Genomic DNA, 23,042 nt, shown 5'->3' on the forward strand with positions numbered 1-23,042 from the left:
TCAAGCACCGTAAGTAATTTTTTAATTTAAATTTATGTTCAATCTGATGAATTTTCGGAAATTCCCTCAATATTTAATATTCACTTTGTCTGAGAAGAAATTGTCTTTGAATTGTGCCTTGTTGTGCAAGTTGTTTATCTTTTCAAGACTTAACATGTTATTGTTTTCTTCTACTTCATCTTAATGAAACTGTAATTTTATATTTCAGTATATAGCAGTATTTTACATGACCTCTCCTAAACGTGCATTTTTCTCGTAACTTGTACTTGCAGAAAACACATGTACGTATATAACTTAAGTAAATAGAAAATGTGGTGCAACAAATAAAGCTGCTAATCTGACTCCACATCTTTGTAAAAAAGATTAGACTCCAACGGTGATGTAAAATATTTGTGCATTTTGAGTTTTAACACCTAATTTGTCCGTCTGCTCATAAGTCGACAAGGTCTGTGTGCGATTTTGCAGATAATAGGATGTAATTTTTCAATATTGAATGTACAATTAGCAGTTTTATACACAAATTGAAATATTTCGTCACGCACACGGTGAGAGGTTGATATTTATCGTGTGTCATACTTCCTCCTCTGCCTGGAGTCGCTGCTTTTTGGCCTGAACCACAACAAATCCTAGCGTGTGAATTGGCTCTAACGTTGAGGCTGTTCCTCAGGAGTGGGTGTAGTGATTCCCCCATCATGGCCGCCACTACCAACCCCGCCCTCTCGCCTGCCACTCAGGAGCGGTTAAAATGGCAGCATGCAGCAAAATGAGTGAGCGGGAGAAAGATGGCAACGCCCACTACCTCAAGCTACGGCACAGTCGACTGAGCCGCAGCTTCGCCTTTTGTGCAACCTCAAAGTGAGATGATGATTTTTGGTGCAATTGTTGGTCTTAGTACGATGGAGCATCTACAGATGTCTAGACAGGTAGACCAGCGAAGGGTTAACCAGGTCGGATTCATCCAAAGTTGGTGTTTCACGACGTGTCTCTGTTTTCGAAACACAACGTGTCCAGATACAGAAGCAGGTTCCGCTGTAGATTCTACTGTGAAACAATTTTTACAATTTATCAAAATATCATTCGCGAAACCATGGCTCCAATATTTACAAATGCAGCCAAGTAGAAAAGAACTGTGCAAATATCCTTTTTGGATTTTATTGTTACACCGACTCCATTTTTTCCACAAGTCTTCACCCAGGTCTTTGGCGAGCTGCCATTTTATTCTCCCAATTATCTGCCGGCGTTTGGCTAAGATGGAAACGGGACTTGCTGATTATCACAGAATTTCCTGCTCTGTTCCATCTAAGATGTTAAATCCCTTTACAATATTCACATACTCTGTGTTTCTCAGTTGTAATATGTCTTAGTTTGGGTTGTCAGCGTTGGCCTCAGCATCATTTGTATTCTGAAGCGGTGCAGTACAGTATTTTAAGCGTATATTCATTTTTAATGTCGAAAGAACAAAGTGCTATGATCAGTGATCATTGAAAGCCTTTGCTCTTAGTCAAACAGCTCTCGTGCATGTGCTTATTATGTCATCTAACTAATACCAATTAAATACGCTACACCAACCCACTGCTGTTTCATTGAGCTGAAGATTCATTTAAAAAGGCCCACAGAGCGTAGATGTGTATATCCAGTCTCAGTAAACCCACTCAAATTAAGTATCACACCCAATCACTTTAAATCTTCGCCGGTCTGGCTGCTGTTTCAGAACAACTCTATCGCAAATCATTCCATATCCAAACTGCACTGTGGAGAATTTTGAGGCAAAAATCCAAATCTGCTATTTTTAGGTTCTTCCTGCTCACACAGAATGACATTTTATTATTGGCTCTTGGTGTGAATGTGTGTGTGTGTTTTCTCTCTCTCTCTCTTCCTCTCCACAGTGTAGAGAGTTGGTGGTGGACTACGAGGAAGATGTCATGCTAAGGATGGGTTTTTGGTGATGATGTCGCTGCTGTTGATGCAGCATCGAGCTCTCACTTTGTGCCTCTGTCAGCTATGATGCGTAACCACACAGTGAGTGACAGGCCCGTCCCCGGGGAGAGCAAGGGGCCTGAGGTGAGTCAGATGTATCCTTGACCCTGTCTAGCTGTGTGTCAGCAAGCAACACAAACTCTGGAACAAAAAAAGAAGAGGAAAGGCCAGAACTGCCATGACTGTACATTATACATCTTAATTTAGTTTATAGCAGAAGCTAGGATGGAGTTTTTTCAGCAACACCTAGAAACACGACCATCCTTGAGAAATAGAGTTTTCATTGCATCAACTCCCTTAACTTCTGAACTATGGAATTTAGATGCAGCATCTCAAATCACAGCTAATACCTTGAACACATTATGTTTACATTTGTGAATATTCTTCTTACTGAGAATGAACCTGGTACTCCATTCCAGCTAGAACAAAAGACGTCTAATCCCAGGTTGGGATGTTATAGAAAAGTCTTTCTCATCAGTCAGCACTTGTTTTTAAACCTTTCGTATTATTGAGGTTTGCTTTTGTTGCACAAACTTATTTTGGCTCAAAGCTCAGAAGGTTGGTGCTGGTTATTTCCAGTACCTGAGTTTATTACTCTGATATTCTAAGAGGAAATTTACCGAAAACCTTAGCCATTGCAATATTTACTCTACAAGATATGTACGGATACGTATGGATAAGTACAAATAAAAAATATACACCTGGTCAAATCGTAGTAACACAAAGGAGTAATCAGTGCTTATTAAAGCTTATTCAAACCAAAAGATCCAGATATTGGTGTGTGTTGGGGGGGAGAGATGCATCTCGTTTTTGATTTTCTACACAAAAAAGATCGTAAAGTGAAATTTTATAGATTTTATGCACATTCTTGTCCTATTACTTGTATTATTATGATTGTTTGTTCTCAAACTGCTGATTAATCAATTAGTTGATCGACAAACGAGTGTTTAACAATAATTCTGATTATGGATAAGGACTCCAGTGATCTTGCTAAGTAAAGCTCCCGAACACTTGTAGCAAACATTTCCTGATACTTTTCTGATATTGATCCTCGTATATAAAATGTCTTTTGGTTTCTGGTCAGACTAACGAGCAAATTGAGTCACCTTATGCTTTTGGGAGATTGTGATGGGCTTTTAAAAATTATTTTCTGTAACTCTATAGATGAAATGATTAATCAACATATTGAAGATTTACAGATAAATAAAAATTATCATTGGTTACCGAGCTTATTTTCCAAAGTGGTAACTTAAAGTGAAAAATGGAACAAAGTCTGTTGATTCTAAGATTCTATGAAATATTCTTGAATTGTTTTGTTCAGTGAAAGATGAAAACTGCTTCCACTCACTGGGCACGGTCCTGTAGTTTTACCAAAACCAGGATCTATTTTTGTCAAATTATTAGAAAATCTGATTCTCACAAATATAAACTCTCCGTGAGAGGGTTTCCTGTCGTCTTCTCTCGTTTGTTCATTTTGTCCAAAAACAAGAAAAAATCTTTTTTATTTTATTTCTTTTGGGACACACCATTGACTCAGTAAATGTAGACAAGCTGATCTTTGGGTTTCATGTTTTTAAGTTGGGTCCCACCTCCGCCCTCACAAACCAGATGTGGGGCTACATGGGAAAAAGTACATGGACATTTCTTTTCTCCTTCGTCCCTGAATTTCATTTAAGTGAACAAAAAGAATCTTTAGTGAAAAATCTTGCATCTGTTTTTTTTTTTTTTTCTTCAAGGGGTCACTCAAACACCGTGTGTGAAATGAGAGTTGCCTGGGTGTGACTTTTCCAGAAAGCATCCGCTCGCTATTGTCTGCCCAGTCAACTTCTGCAGGCCCCAGTGCCCTGACTTCCATACATGAGAGATCAAGGGTTACCAAGGTGCTATTGAGAGCCGAGTGCTCAATGTGAGAGGGGACAAACCCGTCCACAAAATACTCATTTCCTTTGCATGTTTGGTGCCTTAGTGGGGATTCAGATGGGGTCACTGACACAGCTACTGGGTTTTTCTTAATGAAAGCTCGTGCTCGTCTTGTCGGTGATTATCTGCAGCCTGTGCAGCGTACGTACAGTGTGTATGTGTGTTTATAACTTAGACTCTAATTTACCCAAAAGAAAGTTTGTTTCCGACTCTGGCTGTTTATCCGGTGCCAGGCGGAGGCACCTCGTGTAGAAAAGGTAAAAGTAGATCAATCCACCTCATTCTTACCAAAAAGTTCAGTCACCGAGGCACGGCATTAACTTGTATTCTAACAAGATTAAAATATATTCGTCCTGGGGATTAGCATAGTTAGGTGTCCTTTTTGCCTTTTTTTTACGGCGCTGGTGCGGTGACAGTGCGCTTTGATCTGTGTTGCGAGGCAAGAGTCCTGGCTTGGACCTAGCCATTCGAGTGCCAAGTGTGAAATTGGCCTGATGTCATCCCCATTCTTCACCTTTTACATCTTTCACCACTTTAATTATGTTTCCGCCACAAAGCCCGGGCACCTCGGAGCAGATTCCACTCCGGCCGTAGGAAGCGTTTAGAAACTGTGGGTAAATGACACAGTAGGGGAGGGGGAGGATGGTAGGAGAGGTCATAGCAGGATGGGGCCCTTTTGTGTTCCGAGGTAGACATTGATACTTTCCTGATGTTTCCTGCGCTCACTTCCATTTTTACAGCAGGAGAACTTTCTGAAATTGCCAGCGATGCGGCAGAAGATGATTCCTGTTTTTTTTTTTACAGTTTCTACATCCTGCTCAAGAAGAGATTCTTACTTCTCTCTAATCTATGCAGATTACTGATGAATTATCACTGTCGTATGTCATGTTTTGACTCGCTGCTCACAGTTAAGAACCCTGAACGACAACCACTGGAGGCGACTTGACCACCTGACGCTCACTTTCAGAGATGAGACGCATTATACTCGGATCAAAGCTTTTGTTCCAGGAGAAAATTTCCGTACAGCTTTGACTTATTGCTCATGCATTGGTGTCCCCAGCTGAACTTCAGGGAGCTTCTCTGCCGGTGAATATTTTGATGAAGGTTCTTATTGATGCGCAGAATGAAGGACCAAAACAACAGGGGCGTGTGCAGGAGGAGACAAATGAATGAAACGCGTGAGTGTGTGTGTACGTGTGTATGTACGTGTGTGTGCGCACGCCAGGCAAGAATATAATAAAACCAAGTGGGGAAGTGTGTTTTCTTGTGTGTTGGTGTATATATAAATATATGTATTTGTGTGTGTGAGGGAGAGAGAGAGTGTGCGAGTTGGCGAGTGAGCGAGCGAGCTGTGTGGAGAATGGGTTACTGCAGGGTGGGAGGGGGGGAAACCAGCCACCTGCAGCCATGACAGGCTTTGACCTTCATTGCTCTCTCTCTCTCTCTCTCCCTCTCTCTCTCTGTGTCTCTCTTTCTCTCCCCCACCCACCCCTCCTCTCTCACTCGCTCCTTTCGACTCCCATTTCTGCCTTGTGATAGAAGCGCAGGCTCTTTTCAGAAGCGGCGTGGAGGACTGACCGTCGTGAAGACGCGGCTGGGAGCAGCCCTATCTGCTCTAATGGTAGTCACTGGCCGTGAGACATGGCGTTCAAAGACTAGTGGCGCAAGTATGGAAATGCAGATAAGGCATTGTTGGGGAAACATGCCTGGGAATTGTTCAAGGCTTTCTCCCCTTTTGCATAATGTTGGATGCTTTTGCCAATGTTTTATTGTCAAAACCCGTAAATTAGATCCTCCCTGAATCAACACAGAATGAGACTGTCTGTTATGCTTTGCAAAACCATGTTTGTGATTAAATCTGTGAATATTTGAACATTTTATTGTATGTATTTCTCTTTTTTAAGCCAGTAATACTGCAGATTGGTCACATTTACTGTTTTAACCAAACCTGTGTTATTTATTCAGCGTTTTTAGCAGATGAACATTTGCTTGATGTAAACATGTCAGAAACTTTGTGTATAATCTTCAAGCTTTATTTACTCTTCTTTTGCTGTTTTCAGGAGGCAGTTAATTACACAATTAATACATGATACAAATTATGTACATTTATACCAAAGAATACTTCCAACATAAAATAAAAAATAGCATCGTATTCTACAACTCTGTGTTGTAATTTTATTTAAACATGTTCATATATAGATAGATATACGCTGATGAGTAAATTCATAACGTCGTACCAGCAGTTTTCGTAAAAGGCATTCAACTTGAATAGTCTGCATTTGAAGTAATACTGCTTCTCTGATTCGGCACAGTTCTGTTTCATAAAAAGTTCACACTTGAACTTTAAGGCAAAGTGTGTTTCTGTTTGGTGGATTTTAATTCACACACACTTTTTGCAGATACACAACAAAAACACATTGAAAGGCAAAAAGTCCACAATTTGGTATGGATACAGTCTAAAACTTAGCTCGATCATACGTTCGTCAGTGAGGACCAGAGTTCATAAACACAGTTATTTGCCCAAGTACAACAAATTGCAGCTTTCATGCAAAAGGCCCCATAAACTATTTTTCATTCACATAAAAAGGAAACAAAACAAAGAAAAGAAGTTATTGCAAGATAAACAAGCAGTGTAAACACCTCAGATATCTACTCTAAAGCAACACTGGTCATTGGATAGATTTTTTTTCTCAATATAATCTATATAAATACACATATGAAGTCCTTTCAACAACGATAAGAGATTTCCAACATTTGTAATACAGTCACTGACGGATTTGCCTTTTATGATATATGGATATGTGATAAAAATGTATATAGAGAAAGATTTAACAAGAACATCCAATAACCTGCTTTTATAGTCTATACTCAAAGAGTGCGCAAAATGGTTGTCATCATTGTCTTTCTGCTACAGAGTTGTTTCTGTGACTTTATAGGCAGCGTTATAGCCTTGAATTTGCTCAGCTACAAAACAAATGATTTATATTGCTATTAAAAACTATAATAGCTGCTCTGATGCATTGGTATAACGAAGGGAATACGCGCATACTAGTTGTTTAAAGGCTATGAGACGACCACAGACGTATAAACAAGGCTTAAGTCAGCATTTTAGTGAAGTGGCGTGTTAGAAAAAAGTCGCTACCTCTTTCTAATAATTCCTGTGAATTTCTTTTTTAAAAAACGTATCAAAATTCCTTTTCTGCCCAATTACAGCAAACACCTTCCTCTGTCCATGTTCTTTTAAAAACAGTAAACAACCAAGGAAACCAACAAGCATGGAAATAAAATGAAAAAAAAAATCGTGTTAGCATTTATTTAAAATTCACAGTAGCCTGGATGCAGCAGAAAAATATTCTTTGGACTTAAGTTGGTTCACTTTCACTGACAGATCGAAAAAACGTCAAGTGCCAGTTCAATGTAAAATGACGACAATCATGGATATAGCAGTATGCCTATATATATAAAAGATGAAGGGTGTAAGCATTTTTACCTCCTGGGGGGGTGTTGGGGGGCGACAAACAATGAAAACATACCTTTATACAACATCTTTTATAGACGTGATATTGCAGAAATATCTCTTATTTTTTTTAAACAATTTATGCTGGTATACTCTATACACTGGCCCTTTATTCGATGAAATTATTGCATTGTAGGCTTGATTAAACCTCCCATAGAACGAAAAATCACTATAATACTCCTATAGGAACATATAGAGATCATTAAATATCCCTGTGGGGACGATACGATGACCAGTGAGCTTATTGTGTATTTGTAGTATATTTTTAAACTATTTCTCGTGGTGTCCTGGACCCATTGTAGAGCTGCGGTGGATAATCTGTTATAGTGATAGAAATAATAATTTGTGGTATTTTTAATCTGCTGTGTGTCATTAAATATTCCTGTAGGTAGAGTTTTGCTGTGGTATCTGTAAAAAAAAAACTGTATAGGGTTACTATAGGTTCTTTTTCGTCAGGAGGCTGCTGTTACTTCTCTGAAATTCATCAATCGCTGTCTGATTTTTCGTCTTTCGAGACGGTGGCGTGATTGTAAAGTCCCTGTGCCATCAGGTGCAAGGCCAGGCCGTTCTTCGGGCCGGTGGCCTTCTTGATTTTGGCCCTCTTGTTCTGAAACCAGATCTTGATCTGGGACTCGTTGAGGCCCAGTTCCTGCGCCAGGTTCTGCCGCCTCTGCTCGGTCAGATACCGGTTTGTCTGGAACTCCGATTTGAGTCTTTGCAGCTGCTCTGCGGTGAAGGCCGTCCGTGGTCGCTTGTCCTCTTTGCTGGTCGGTTTCTGCTTTGGTTTGCGGGATCTGGGCCCTGTAGTGGAGAGGGATGTGGGGACGAGGGAGGGAAACACAGACACGAACGTACCGTTAGCATCCAAACAGGGTCGTTATTATGCGTAAAATACAAAATAGAGCTAAGTGTAAACTTCAGCATGGGCCATAACCAAGGAAACTCCTAAAAAGAACCTTTAAAGTAAACAAAATAATTCATTTAAGATTATTCCATTAACAATACTCACGTGTTGTGCTACTTTTCATTTAAAACAGTGCCTTCAAATGTAAAACAAGTGCGTAAAGTGTATTTTATAAGAAAATGCTGCTATTAAAACTTATTCCAATCTCAGAAATTGAGAAGTTAGTAAACAAAAGGATATTCGGGGCATCTGTGGTCATTATATTATTGTCTTTAGAAGCTTTTAATTTTGGGGTGAAAAAATTACAAATATAAGTATTCATGATGCCCTCAAACAACTTGTATAAACCAGTTAAAAAAATAAAGCAAAAAAAACGAGAAGCTGGTTGTAAATATGTTGACACGTTCACTGGAGAAAACATCCAAGAGGTAAAAGCTCCCCTCCCTCCCTGTTTCTATCCCCCTTCGCCACTATAGCACACACATATGTACACACACACACACACACACACACACACTCGCTCTCTCTCTCTCTCTCACACACACACATACACACACCACCTCTAGTAAAAAGGAAATTATTAGCCAATAGGGCAACACTGGAAAAACACCAGCAGCACATCTCAGCCAGGAGGCCTAGTTGGATATATTTCAGTTCAGCTACTTTACATGTTTTATAAATGTGCTAAAAGCTCATCAGTGGTGAAACGTAAACAGAATTTTGAGCAGCTCTCATCAGGAACATTTTACTTTTCTATCTGGAATCAGAGGCCTGTGTGGCTCAGTTTGGTTTCCTCCTCCAAAAACATGAGAAAAGAACCACGACATAATTCAGGACGAAGCCATCTACTTATGAATCAGCCTCTGTAAGCAGCCCATATGAAAACTGTGCAGATCTACAACTCGTAGTAGTCGCCCCACGCCACTCTATACAGCATTACATAATGCATGAGAACAAATTGTACTCCACTTTGATGGACACTACAAGATACAGTAGATGCTAACGCTGCTGCAGGTTCCAGTCATGGTTTTCTTAAGGAGAAGGATTAGATATGATAAACACGCACTGAGCAGATGATCCATGCGCTAACGGGAGCGTCCATTGTGGAAACATGCATTTTTAATTCATCCCAAACACAACTCCAGCGAAACAGCTCTGCCAGGCGCACCACGTAATATTTTTGCAGATCTGCAGATTCTCAGCCTGTCAGCGCGCATATGTTTACTACATGTAGTGCTCAGCTATAATCATATTCACAAACCAGGGGAAATGTGCACGAATTCTGCCTGAATTGGAGCATTTTAGTGGAGAAAACCTCATGCGTAATAGTTCCGAAAAATCACCGCTTTTAGGTTTCGGTGTATTTTCGTGCGTAATTATTATACAAAGATTAAACAAAGTGTTTCTGTTATTAAAAATAATAATAATTTCTTTTCTTTCTAGTTTGCATTTAAAAATTAGGCCTAATCTCAGCGATTCTTATCCGCTTTGCACCGGGACATGTTTGTCATTACTGGATTCGACTTTTACGTTTTAATATTTATTTCTAAAAACCCGTGGATGTGCATTTGCTTAATTCTCACTTTGCGGAGCTGTGTGCACGCTTCGCTCCGCTCCCCTCGGCAGAAGTCGGTCACGGCTCTCGGGGTCAGTGTTACGGGGTATTTCAGGTTACCGGGGACCACGGAGGGGCCTGTAGTAAAGACGCATGCACGGTGCCACCAACCTGAAGAAGGCCTGTCCGAGTAGCGGGTGCAGTAGACCCAGGCCGGCCACAGCATGCCCTGCTGGGACTTGCTGGCTGGGTTCGAGCTGGCTTGGGAACTGTCTGAGTCTGAGCTTAGGCACTGGTCTCCGTTGTCCCCGCGGGGTTTCAGGGGCTCCTCGGCGGCTATAGCAGGCTTCTTGGCCGCGGTGACAGTGTGCGGAGTGGAGGTGCCCTCCGCCGGCACCGTGCTGCCCACCGGCTCGGACTGGGGCGCGGTGGCGGGGCTGTTGTGGCTCTCCCCCCGCGACGCGAGGCTGTTCTCTTCCCGGTCTGCACCCCCCCCGTCCTTTCGTTTGCCGAAATCCGGCCGCAAGATGTTGTCGATGAAGAAGTTGGTGACCCGGTGAGGGATCTGCAGGTTCCCCGGCGCCTGCAGCAGAGGGAGGATGGCTCTGTTGGATTCATCCGCCGACTCCTGCCGCTCCACCACGTCTCTGTTGCCGGGATCATTTTCTTCCATACTGATTCACTTTCCCACCGGCTTTACTCGCTTTAACCCCTTTATCGCTCTCTCTCTCTCTCTCTCCGCTGCAACCACAATTTGCGAGGAACTTCGGGGGGGAAATTAAATTGCCAAGAAAAAAAAAACAAGAAAAAAGAAAAGGCACAAAAAGCGCACGCGTAAAATAAATATAAAAAAAAATCAAACTCAGAGAGTGGAGAGTGCCCCGGACACCACGCACAGCCTTGCGGTAGTGTCCTCTGTGAAAAGCATACTTTTTGACATATATTCCCTCAATCTCGGGTTACGCACATGTGAGCTAGAACATGTGCCATTTGCGCCACCATCCAATTTGGCGTTATCCGATTTCAGAGCGCTCGCCGATGCCTACACCTAAACTAAACTAAGGGTAAATAAAGAGGCTCCTAAACTGATGCTCTAATACTCTCACTCTGGAGTTTTGTTCTTATTTTCAATACGAGCCCCCCGAGTGACGTTTTCCCACCGTCCTCCCCGACACGTGCCTTGGACCAATGGCAGGGCAGGAACCGGGCCATGTGACGCAGACTCCGGAGCAGTCCACAAACGCCCATCCTCTCCTCGGTAAAAGGGGAAAGAGTCCTGGAGTATAACGAAGGAGGAGAAGCCCTCATTTAAATCCACTGCATGCTCCCAACTCCCGATGATTCGTGCGCGTTTTGGAGCAGGCAACTTAATTTACTGGAGTTTTTTTACGGTTTGCGCAGGAAAAAACTCCCGATGCGTTTCTCTTTCAAAACAAGAAGAGAAGGGAAAAAACAAAAACAACAAAGGGAGATTGAAGCGTTGCTTGTCAAAGTGGGTTGCGGGGACCCCCGGGGTTTCGTGTTTGCAGGGCATGCAGGGATTCCCAATAAAATAATACATGTTCATTTTACTTTAACCCACATTAACGCACCTTTACATGAGATAAGGTCAAATTCTCTGCACTTTTAGATGCACGTAGCTTCATTATGGATCCAAATCTGCTTTCCTGACGCAGATGAAGCACAATCCTGTCAGAAAAGGGCCTCATGTGGATGTGGATCTGTGGATCTATGACGTGAAAAACCTTTCAGGCAACATGTGTTTAAATATCGTGTGGAAAAGCACAATGAAAACACCACTATCTGTTTTATTTAAGTGGGAATAAAAAGCCCTTTAAGGTCACTATAACACCTTACTTTAACCCACATTATCGCACCTTTAGATGAGATTACGTCTAATTCTCTACACTTTTAGACGCACGTAGTTACCTGCAGCTTCATTATGGATCCAAATCTGCTTTCCTGACGCCAGATGAAGCACAATCCTGTCAGAGAAGGGCCTCATGTGGATCTGTGGATCTATGACGTGAAAAACCTTTCAGGCAACATGTGTTTAAATATCGTGTGGAAAAACCACAATGAAAACACCACTATCTGTTTTATTTAAGTGGGAATAAAAAGCCCTTTAAGGTCACTATAACACCTGTAAGGTCAAATGGACTCTGCTCGTCTCCTGCCAAGGTTACACACGCACGCTGCAGGTCTGTGCGCGCTTTAGACTGAAGGTGCACCAGCTGTGTTTTCATTGAAATTGAATTAAACCTCAAAACACTTCATATTTGTTGTTTTCTCACCCCCAGCAGCACTTTGTGTATTTTACTGTATCATGAGATGTGAGTAATCTGGCCTGCACGATGCGTCACGTTGCCTCCAGTTGACTCATAATTGGCAACAAAATGCATCCAAGCTCAAAACGTGTGAGTGTGAGTTCAAACGCTCAAATGCGTGTTAAATATTTCTATTCATTTATTTATTTGACGTGCTTCCTGTTTCCATCTGTCGCGACCCGCAGCCGCTCGACCGAGGAACTGGGTCCGTATCCCTTTAACAGGAAATCAGTGATGCAAACAAACTGTTTTGTTCGGGATCCCGAGTCGCGCCAAAGACAAAAACTTTGGGGTAACTTTGCTGACCGGCGACTTAAGTTTGCGTGTCTCCTCCCAGGACGGCAGCGGGCAGCCGGGGGTGGAGGAGCTCACTTCTCCGCTGGCGTTGGAACCGCGGGGCTGTGCGTAAAAACTGGGAGGAAGAAAAGAAACCATGGGGCACCGAGGAGGACCTGAGCAGCAGCGACACATGAGTGAGGAGCGTTCGAACAATTCATTCAGTCAGCTGCTTTCTTTTTTATTATTACGAGGATGCATCGTCCTTTTTCTACAGGTTTCTGTGAACTTTGATCCATATTTAGTACATATTTAATATATTTTGTTGTGCCATGTGATTAATTGTGCTTCTCTGGCCAATCAGCCGGGACGACAATGGAGAGGTTCATGGTTCCTTTGAGCTGTGTTACTCAATAAAAATATGAGTCTTTTGAGTAATGTGGAAGTTGCACAACTGTTGTTGTTTTTGTGTGTTTGTGGCACAGCAAACCCTGTAATTTAAGCTGGAAACTAAGCCCTGTTTTGTCCTGCGGGGGGAAAAGAACCATGTCCATGACTTTTCACCTGTGAAATACAGGCTTTGTGCAAACTGCAAAGCAATTATTACGAAGTATTTTTTAACTAAAAATATTTTGTTTGCAGTTAATCTGGATTAGTGTCTGGACAGCACACATTCATAAAGTGCAACAACACATGCTTTTCAGCTCCTTTTTTCATATTTCATATATTCAAAAGTGAATTATTGTTATATTTAATGCTGCTTTGTTAAGAAGAAATCTACCTGAACATCTCTCCCACCCCTGGTCCTGTCTCACATGTCCCCCCCCCCATCACAAAGGGCCCATCCAGGCGCTCCCGTCGGCTGCTGCAGGGAAAGTTGGGAGTGAAATATGTAATTAGACAGGCCACTCTCATGCTGCGATTGTTTCTCACTTGTGAGGGGAAGCGCAGATTAAACGTTGAGCGCTAAATAAGCAGCAGACAATGGAGGCACAGACAGGCCGCTGCCGCCTGGGCTTGGCCTCTAACCTCGCAGCAGAACAGGGACGTCTGGAGGAAATGACACCATCTCAGCTTTTGAATTATAATAAGAGCCGGTGACGCGCCTGCCAGTGCTGCTGAGCCCCCAAAATCATATTTTTCTTTAAAAAAAACGACACATCTGATTGTTTCCTGCGTATTTTCCACTGTGAAGTGGTGTTTTAAACAAAAAGAAACCAAAAAATTGATGTTAAGGGCAACAGATTGACAGTTACGTTGCTTTTACGCACAGCAGCCAACCCCTTTTTTAATGAAATCCTCCAAATGGAATCAGCAAGTCATCTCACTCTGCTGCAGAAAACACGGTTTAAGCTTAAAAACTATGTGTTTTGCAGTGTAAAGTTAACAAGCACATTTTGATTCCCTTTGCCTGGAAATACCACAAAACAAAAACAAGCACCGTGTCTTGTTTTAACGAGAAAACTCATTTAATTCTCCACTATCGTTGGTTTTCTCTGTGGTTTGACACATGAGCGAAGGTTCTGTGGTTCACTTTCCTGGTTGTTAAATTTGAAAAAATAGCTTCTAGAGTTTGTCCAGGTTGATTAAGGGTTAAATTATTCCCGTAGCATTCAGTGGATTTGCATATCACGGTATTGTAGTTTTTAATTTCCCCCCTCCAAATAAAACCAGGCATAATGAAGTCATATGAAGCCATTAGAGTATTTTATAAACCTGCCTTCGTGTTGTTTTTGGCTGCACAGAGTTTGCTGGTGAATTATTTTCTCTTTATTGACTGTTAGGTACTTAGGACGTTGAAACATATACATTTTCAGTCTTTAGGTTGTTAACTATTTAGTTTTATTATTTTGATCCATATATAATTATTGCAATTATAAAATGAAGCCTTCAAAATGGCAGAATTTGAAAATCTGGGACTGTACAGACGCACGGTAATTTTGCCTATAAATACAATACAAATATATATATTCCATTGATCCTGCTTGTGGCGTGATCAAATAAAGCAGTAATACCAACGTGTACACGCACATGTGTTATTCAAGTAGGCCACGAAGGCGTAGTAGCCTCTCATGGGCGTATATGTCGTTTTTTGCGCACATGTGTATTTTCTGACGTTAGAACATGGAGCAGTGCTCAAACAGCCGTGCACACACACACATACACACACACAAACACACACATAGAGAAAAAACTATTCATCAGTGCACATGTGGATCACGCACACGCCTCATATTCAGGTGTTATTTGCTTTAAGGTGCACGTACACCAGGACCCTTGTCACGTATAGCCTCCAAATCGCCGCCAGCAAATCAATAAGCCATGATGTGAAGTTTTACAAAAATTTTCCTAGTTGTAATTTCACCAACTCCTAATCAATAATATAATAATAATAATCAATGTTCCTTATGTTTTTTAAAGGTTTGCATTGAGAGGTTAAAGCATATAGAGGCTGGGTAAATAATTATTTGCCCCCGAATTTATTCTGTTATTGTTCAGGGAAGCAGGAAATATTGATTATCGCACATGTCATGTCTGTCAGGTTCTACTATCCACCTCCTCTCCTCTTTTGTGTGTTTTAAAAAGCACTGGAGCATCCCTTCCTCCTCCTCCTCCTCCTCCATACTCTTCATCCCCCTCTTCTTCTTCTTGTTCTGCATTGAAGGGTTAATATTCCCTGCTCTCTCTCTCTCTCTCTCTTTAATTCTGGCCTGGTGTGTGTAGTGCACATGTGTGGTTTTGTTTCTATGCAGCCTATAAATCCAGCTAGTGCATTTCATATTCACTTATAGCTCAGCAGCCCCTCCCCTTCCTCCTCCTCACATGGACACACACTGGCACACACACACACACTGGCACACACACACACACACACACACACACACACACACACACACACACGCACGCACCCCTTGAAGTATAATACATGGCATGCATTGTGCGCATGTGCCCTGTCCTTGAGTTCCTATAACCTATTTTTCCCTCTGTCTTCTCCTTGGTAGGATTGTCTCACACGTCACCAGCTACTATGGAGGATACTACTACAAAAGGTGACGCGCAGGAGGAGGATTTGTGAATGGACGCCGTGATGTGTGCCAGCTCACAGATCAGAGGGCGGTGGGACCTCTGCAGATGCACCCTGAATCCCCCCCCCCACCCTATCCTCCTCTCTCTCTCTGTGTACCCCACCCTTCGCCCAGCACCCCTCCCTCCCTCACTCACTCACCCCCCTCCCTCCCTCCCTCCCTCCCTCCCTCCCTCCCAGATGAATGGGGGTCTCTAAGATATCACCATGCAGGGGTCGAACCAAATCCTAGCAGCTTCCTGTGCCTTTTCAAAAAAAACCACACGTTTCTCCCATTTCGTGACCCCTGTATGATTTTGGTTGTTGTTGCGCTTTTGTGCGCCAGGAAGATCAGTGCACCCCCCACCTTTTTTTTTGTTTTGTTTGTTTCATCCAAAAGCATGGCAGCCGAATTATAAAAATATTAGAAAACATGTGTTGTCCACGCTGCAAAGAGTCAATCAGTTTGGAAATAACATTAAAGTGGAAATAAATTTGGAGGAGGGAGTTCCACCTGTTTCCATTGCTCCCATTGTTTGCCAGGATTTTTTACCAGAACCAGGAGGGTCTGCCAGTGCGGTGGAATAAGGCAAGTGGGCAGATGACGAGGAACCTGTGCGGGGGTGAAACAAAAAGGGAGATTTGGATTAGAAATAAATACAATTATTGTTATTTATTATTATTGGATATTTCTTTAGCTCTGTTTTTTTTTCCTGCAGCTTCGTTTCACTGCCAAATTCTGGAGCCCGTATCCAAAAATAATTTGCATTAACTCCCAAACCTACTTCCTATTCCTCTAAATGATATAAAACATGAATGAAGATTTTTATTTTTTTTTAGAAAAACCAAATTTAATTCCTCCTGATATTCCAGATGTTCGACCCTGGCTCTGGTATCCCTCCACTCTTTATTCACGATGCAGCTGATGTCTATATAAGTTGTTTTCCTCCGTGGTGTGAATGTGTTTACAGAGGAATCCTCTGGAGTCGCAGCGGACTTCAGGGGCCGCAGGAGCTCCTGGTGTCAGCCCTTCATAGGTTTTAATAACTCTTAATCCGTCTGATCGGTCTGGCGTAGATAAGTCTCATTTGAATTGGGATTGTTCTTGAGGACGAGTCTCAAACGGAGCTTAACGCAAACAACTGCACCACCCTGAGCGCAATTAAGGCCTCAGCTAAATGAGAGAGAGGCTTAATTGAATGCGGCCGAGTTCCCATCAGCAAACTCTTAAACGCTGCTCTGATGTGAGTCATAACCGCGTTTTATTTACGAGACAAAGCGTTTTCTGTAAAATACATTTCTCACAAGGATAAATCATTAGAACCTGAGACTTTAATTTGTATAATTTTATAAAGGAAAACAGTTTTTCCTTAAGTTTAGTTATTGTTCATGAGGAAAACAAATAAAGTGGGAAAAGGATTTTGTAGATGTAGCGAAGGTTATGTTGAATGCTATTAACAAAACCAACTTTAAAACTAGCTAAAAAATAACGGTTAAAAAAATAGCAAACAAGTTTAACAGATTTTATCATTGATTTCTGGTCTCGTCAAAAAGTCCTGGGTGGAAAATAGAGTTTAAATCCTAAATAGTTATTTAAACAACAGGAGGAGGCAGTAAGTTACCTTTCGTACTCTTCTAATATAAAAACAAAAAAAGAAAATTTAACTTAAAACTGGATCCAACAAGACATGAAAATGGAAGCTGCTATTTCTTCTGCAGGCAATTTACCATGCATTGTTTTATTTTGTTGAATTTTAAAAATAAAAGGTAGAAGAAATAGTTTGAAAACAGCCTGTAACCTAAATTTTTACTTTAAAGTCCAGTGATAAATTACTAAAAGATTTATGAGGAAAATTCAAATTGTTTAGGTTTAAAAAATAAAGTGAAACGAAACAGAGAATGAGTAAAATCCATATTTTTTATTCTCTGACCTGCAGCTCTATAACTTTAAAAAAGACCTTTTTGATTCTCATGTTGAAATAAACAAGTGAAAGTCAGGAGAAGTAAAATAAAGTTAGTTCACGGAGGACTTCACAGTTTCCCTCTGTGCTGTAAAGTCTCCGGTTTCCTGCAGTGACGCTCAACTGGTGTCAGGAGAGAAGTTCAGCCTCCGCTCCTCCAGCTGGTCCGCAGCACTTTCAGGACGTCTTACTCCTGACAGCAGAGAATGAACTGCCCGTGATGGCTATTTCCGTAAGGTTAATGGGTTTACATTCTCAGTCATACAGAACAAATAGGCTACCGTGCAACATGGAGGGGCTGGGGGGGGAGAGAGAGAGAGAGGAGAGGAGAGGGGGTGTATTTATGAATGGAAAAAGTAGGGCTGAAGGGACCCTGGAAGAAAAGCCAGTGTAATGTAAAAGAGCGCAGTCTACCTGATGTTCATTGACACCCCCCACCACCTCCCCCCCCCACCACCAGCTCATTCATTCATTCAGCTCTGCTCGGTGGCCCCTGAAGGTCCTGGTCCTCCATGCTCCATGTGGCGGGCATGGGGGACCCAGGATGCTTTCTGGATGGTCCACATGCCTCCTGCACCTGTCTCGCGTTTATGAGGGAGGGAGGAACAAGTGGGAGAGGAAGGAGAGAGAGAGAGAGACAGGTGGAAAGCACTTGCTGCGGAGGGAACTCGCTGTTTGTTCAAGGAGAGCAGGTTCCTTTTTACGCACGCATGCACAGGTGGTCAGAAACACGCAGAGCAGCCACATCAACATGCATCTGCAGAATCCTGCTCGTTGTGTTTCTCAAATATTCCTCCATGCAAATATAGAGCAAGGTGCATTCTTTAAAAAAAAACATCTCCAATTAGAGCTGCAGTGCATAAATTTCTCCAAATCCTACTCATCTCCTTTATTGAAGCATCTGCAGCCACACAAACCTGTGGCACGTTTTTATTTCATATTAAAACATGCATGAGCAGCCACAGCAACATCCAGATGCATCTGCAGAATCCTGCTCGTTGTGTTTCTCAAATAATCCTCCATGCAAATATAGAGCAAGGTGCATTCTTTAAACAAAACACATCTCCAATTGGAGCTGCAGTGAATCAATTTCTCCAAATCCTACCCATCTCCTTTATTGAAGCATCTGCAGCCACACAAACCTGTGGCACGTTTTTATTTCATATTAAAACATGCAAGTATTAATAAGTAAAATGATAAAAAAAAAAGGAAAAACCCAGCTTGGCTCCTGCAGGTGTTTTTTCCCTCCACCTAAATTCCAAGAGTTCATTCCAAGCGAGAGGAAACAATTTCTGTTATGTCCCAGGGTCCAGCTTGCAACTTTAATTATAGTGTTCGGAGGTCAGTGCTGCGACCCCTCTCCCTGTGTGGCATCGAACCCGGTGCACTGCGACTCGCCGAAATAGTGCCGGACTCCCTTTCACCCCCCTCCACCTCCCTGCAAATGCACCTGAGTTGTTTTTACCCCCCAGCTGCGGATATGTCGTGAATTTGTCACTTATCAGGTGGTGGGTGGGGGGGCGAGGTGGCCTAGTCCGAGGCCATTTCGGGCGCAGTAACTTTCCCAGATGGTTTTTTGAGCCATGCCAACTTTGTGCGTCTCTCAGCAGCGAGGTGAACCTGTTGCTGCTCCACAAACGTCCCCCAGGCCTTTTAATGGAGACTAATTAAAACATGATAAACACGCAGCTTCGGTGCATCTGTGACACTGTCGGAGGAGGTGACACATCCCTTATAGGCCCACGTGTGTGTGTGTGTCTGTGTCTGTGTCTGTGTCTGTGTGTGTGTGACCTTAAACAGTTTGGTTGCAAGTGGCTGTGGAGTTGTGGGGTTTCAGGGTTCCATGGCAACACAACAGGTGTCCGAGGTTTTGTTTTTTTCCCGGATGCAAATTGACATTAGGACTGAAACAACCGTTTTGAATATGTAGTGTTATAGATCAGTGTTTCATTGGCACAATTAAAGCAAATGGAGCTCATCTTAAAACCAGTGAGTTGAGCTTAGTGGAATTTAATTGAATGAGCATATTTAAACCAATTATCATTTATAGAAAACTAAGGAACGAGCATGACTATTGAGCTGTGCTGTAAAAAAAAATGTGCAAGTGGATGCATGAGTTTCTGTCTCTAAATTCTCACCTTGATTTATTCCATTACCCTTAATTCAGTTATTATTATTATTATGAGCCCCTGCTTGATTCACAGAGTCTGGTCCGGGCTGTATAAGATGCTCTGGGTGCGTTGGAAGGATTTGTCTGCATAATGTTTCATCACCTGAGGTTCATGCTGTCGTTTCTGTTGTTGTCCTGCAGAGGAAGAAGGGGACCGAGCAGGAAAAGGCACAGAAGGCTGAACATGCTGACTGAACTGATAAATCCCACTGAGACCCGGACTGTTGTTTACGCTCCTAAAGATGCTGCTGTCTCTTTTGTCGGTGTGTGTGGGTTTTTTAATGTAGACATTTGTAGTTTTCCACTTTGCGAGGACTGGAGGGCCAAGAAATCAGAGCTGGTAAATGAGGAAAAAGGGGGCGAGTGGATGATTTCACCCTCGGATGAGGCAGGAGGCAGAGGGCCGCCCTCGACTCCATTTGAATGGGATCTGAGAGGTAATTTGAACTAAAATGGAGTCCACTTCTGAGCCACTCACTCAGCCCCCCCATGGCATCCACTGAAATTCATTATTCCTGGCCAGCACAGGGAGAGGCAATGAGCGAGGGCAGAGGACAGGAGTGGACCCAGCTCTGGTGTAATGAAGACTCAGTAGACCTAAACGACCCACACACACACACGCACACACACACACACACACACACACACGCACACACTCTTTCATTATATATCACACAGAGCAGGACATTAATGCCACTGAAGACCTTTTGGCAGAGAAATAAGAGTGTGCAATGATTTTCTCCACACTCAATCCATTTCATTGACCTTTTCCATCATGCATGTGACTCTGCCCAGCTCGCTGCACTCTGAGATAAATATTCCAAGAATAATATTCGTGCCACCGTTTAATAAATCATCCTCCTGAATCTGAATTTTCACGTTCATCTCTGATTTTTAAGAGGGTTTTAGGAAAGAATTATAATTCTCTAGTTTGCTCCCTCTTTTGTGCACGCTTTGGCTTTTGCATACTTGATCATGCATCCTTTAAAGATATTCACCATGTTATCGCAGATCAGTTAAATGCATTCTACCTGTGTGTTGTTGTGTAAAGTCTCAGGAGGTTTCTGTTTTTAAATATAGTGGGATGAGAAGGTAAAACCAGGCTGTTTCTTGGGCTTCCACTAGGAGTCCACGGTAATAAGGTGCACACAGGCTGAGAGGATAAATACTGTCATCTGGTGGTAACAAAAGCCATCACCACTAAGTAGTCAGCATTGTAATCGCTGCATGGTTTCCTCTTGCATGTTTATGTCCTCATTAACCTTTAAAGCATCTGTTTCTACTCTCCAGCTGTTTGGATTCAACTCAAGTCCGAGAGCCAAAAAAACGGTTTATCACCAGAGTTAAAGCAAATACATGTCAGGATGTTTAATGTGACGACACATGAGAGACAATAAATGTTTGTGAGACGTCCTTTCAGGGGGATACGTGTCATCTGCATCCGGCCAGGAACATGGAGGAGTATTCAGATACTTTACCTAAGTACAAGTACACATTGGGAACGTAGTCCACTACAAGTGAAAGTCCTGCTTTCAGAGTTGTATTTGAGTAAAGTTAATGTAGCAGTAAATAAATGTAGTGGAGGTATAGAGAAATGGAAATACTGAATTGTACTTCATTCATTTCCACAATGCAGAACTGGGCCCTGAGGTGAAGAGTGATTCCTTTACAAAAGTCTGAAGAAGTCATTCAGTCTTGTTTTCCTCATGCAAATCAATAACTATCTTTATAATTGTATTGTATTGATTATGTTTTTGGAGATGTGTGGATATGTAAAAGAGTCGATGCTTCAGATTCTTGAAGATACTCTCATCCAAGAGACCTTATACATTCACAACTTAAAGACCAAAGTACTCCATGTTATAGAAACCCTACCTGTACTGTCATAAATATCTGAAGACAGTATTTAGTTATATTCCTAGAGTACAATGCTTCCGGATTCTGTTGAATTTTGTTATTACCTGCACCAAGCAGGTTGTATTTTAATTTGTGTCTGTCTCCCAGCAGGTTTACTCCTCACTACTTAAAGTGGGGTGGGGCATGACTCCAGGAAGAACCAATTAAATTTTGGAGCGGATCTGGACAAACGGACGGCTCCAGGTAGCTTTTCTCATTTCCTGTAACATGGTGCGATAAGGCGTCGGCTAAGTGGAGGTACGGTCTCTCTGAGCCTCTTCTCTTCTCACTGTAACCATTATATGTACATGCATTACATTATCCTAATATATATTCCTCATTGTCTATGCATGCTGTTTTCACATTATGCTTCATTATATTCATTATTAATGCATACATATGCAACCACGCACAAATATTCATTCCAATTATAATGTATCTAAAGCCACTTTGATGTGAATAATTTGAGAACTCTACTGGTTTTGCTCTCACATGTATGTACTGGTTAGAATACTGCTTTTTAACTTTGTTGTCGATGATGTGGGTCATGAATTTCCCCCTGGGAGGAATAAAGTTTGATCTTAAAAGAATGAGACAATAAACAATAAATGGACATATCTGCGTCTGGAGTTGTTAAATGTTCACGTCACCGTCGTCACTGCATCGAATTAGAGACTAAACCACAGAAATTCTAAAGGAACGATCAATGAGCCGGGAGGAGCTGCAAGGGGACGGCATCGAACGGCCCACCAGTCGAACCCAGAGACGGTGCAGATCAATGGATCAGATGGGCCCAGGCCTGTCTTCTCTCCCCTTGATGAGAGGACAGACAGAGGAAGAGGAGGAGAGAGGAGGGGAGGGGGAAGGGGGGGTGTTGGCAGAAAGAAGGTGCTCTAATGGAGTCTTTCAGTTCACTGTGGCTGGAAATGAAAGGAGGTTGAAGCTCGGCCAGTTATTCAGCCTGAGAAGAGGAGGAGACTGAGGGAGGAGGGAGGGAGGGAGGGAAGGAGAGAGGGCGTGTGGCGCTGGATCACTGCCATGATCAGATAGACACTAGAGATAGATACTTTATATAGATAGATACTAGAGAAAGAGAGAAAGATACTATATATAGATAGATACTAGAGATAGAAAGAGAGATACTAGAGGTAGAAAGAGATACTAAGACTGATAGTAAAAATGGATACTAGACAGATTCTATTGATATATAGATACTATAAATAGATTGATATCCTAGAGAGATAGGTACTACTTAGATATTATATACAAGATAGATAGATATAGAGGTAGTAGATAGATACTATAGATGGAAGGATACTAGATATTGATACTAGATAGACACACAAAGACACAGTGGAGATGGTAACACAACAGATACACAGACGTTTGTGTTCTGACCCCAGGATGAGGGTCTGATTCAGAGTAGCCCACAGATATTGGCCCCACTCCCAGAAATTTCCCCCAGTGCAAAAGGT

At 42.1% G+C, this 23,042-nt stretch overlaps 1 protein-coding gene across 1 annotated transcript; it reads right to left on the reverse strand.

Moving 5' to 3' along the window:
• Positions 1-7,898: 7,898 nt before the first annotated feature.
• On the reverse strand, positions 7,899-10,546 carry en2a (engrailed homeobox 2a). The gene is made up of 2 exons (XM_061094158.1): positions 10,045-10,546; positions 7,899-8,215 (listed from the first exon to the last, which is right to left on the reverse strand). Exons 1-2 carry the CDS (start codon positions 10,544-10,546, stop codon positions 7,899-7,901), a joined length of 819 nt encoding a protein of 272 aa, XP_060950141.1.
• Positions 10,547-23,042: the final 12,496 nt, after the last annotated feature.

The sequence above is a fragment of the Limanda limanda genome, chromosome 20, assembly GCF_963576545.1.
Source record: "Limanda limanda chromosome 20, fLimLim1.1, whole genome shotgun sequence".
Lineage (NCBI taxonomy): Eukaryota > Metazoa > Chordata > Actinopteri > Pleuronectiformes > Pleuronectidae > Limanda > Limanda limanda.

Excerpts from the sequence above, each read along its gene's own strand:
- en2a (XM_061094158.1), bottom strand. The coding sequence starts at position 10,546 with ATGGAAGAAAATGATCCCGGCAACAGAGACGTGGTGGAGCGGCAGGAG. Across the intron at positions 8,216-10,044 it reads CTCGGACAGGCCTTCTTCAG|GGCCCAGATCCCGCAAACCA; the intron begins GTTGGTGGCACC and ends TCTCCACTACAG.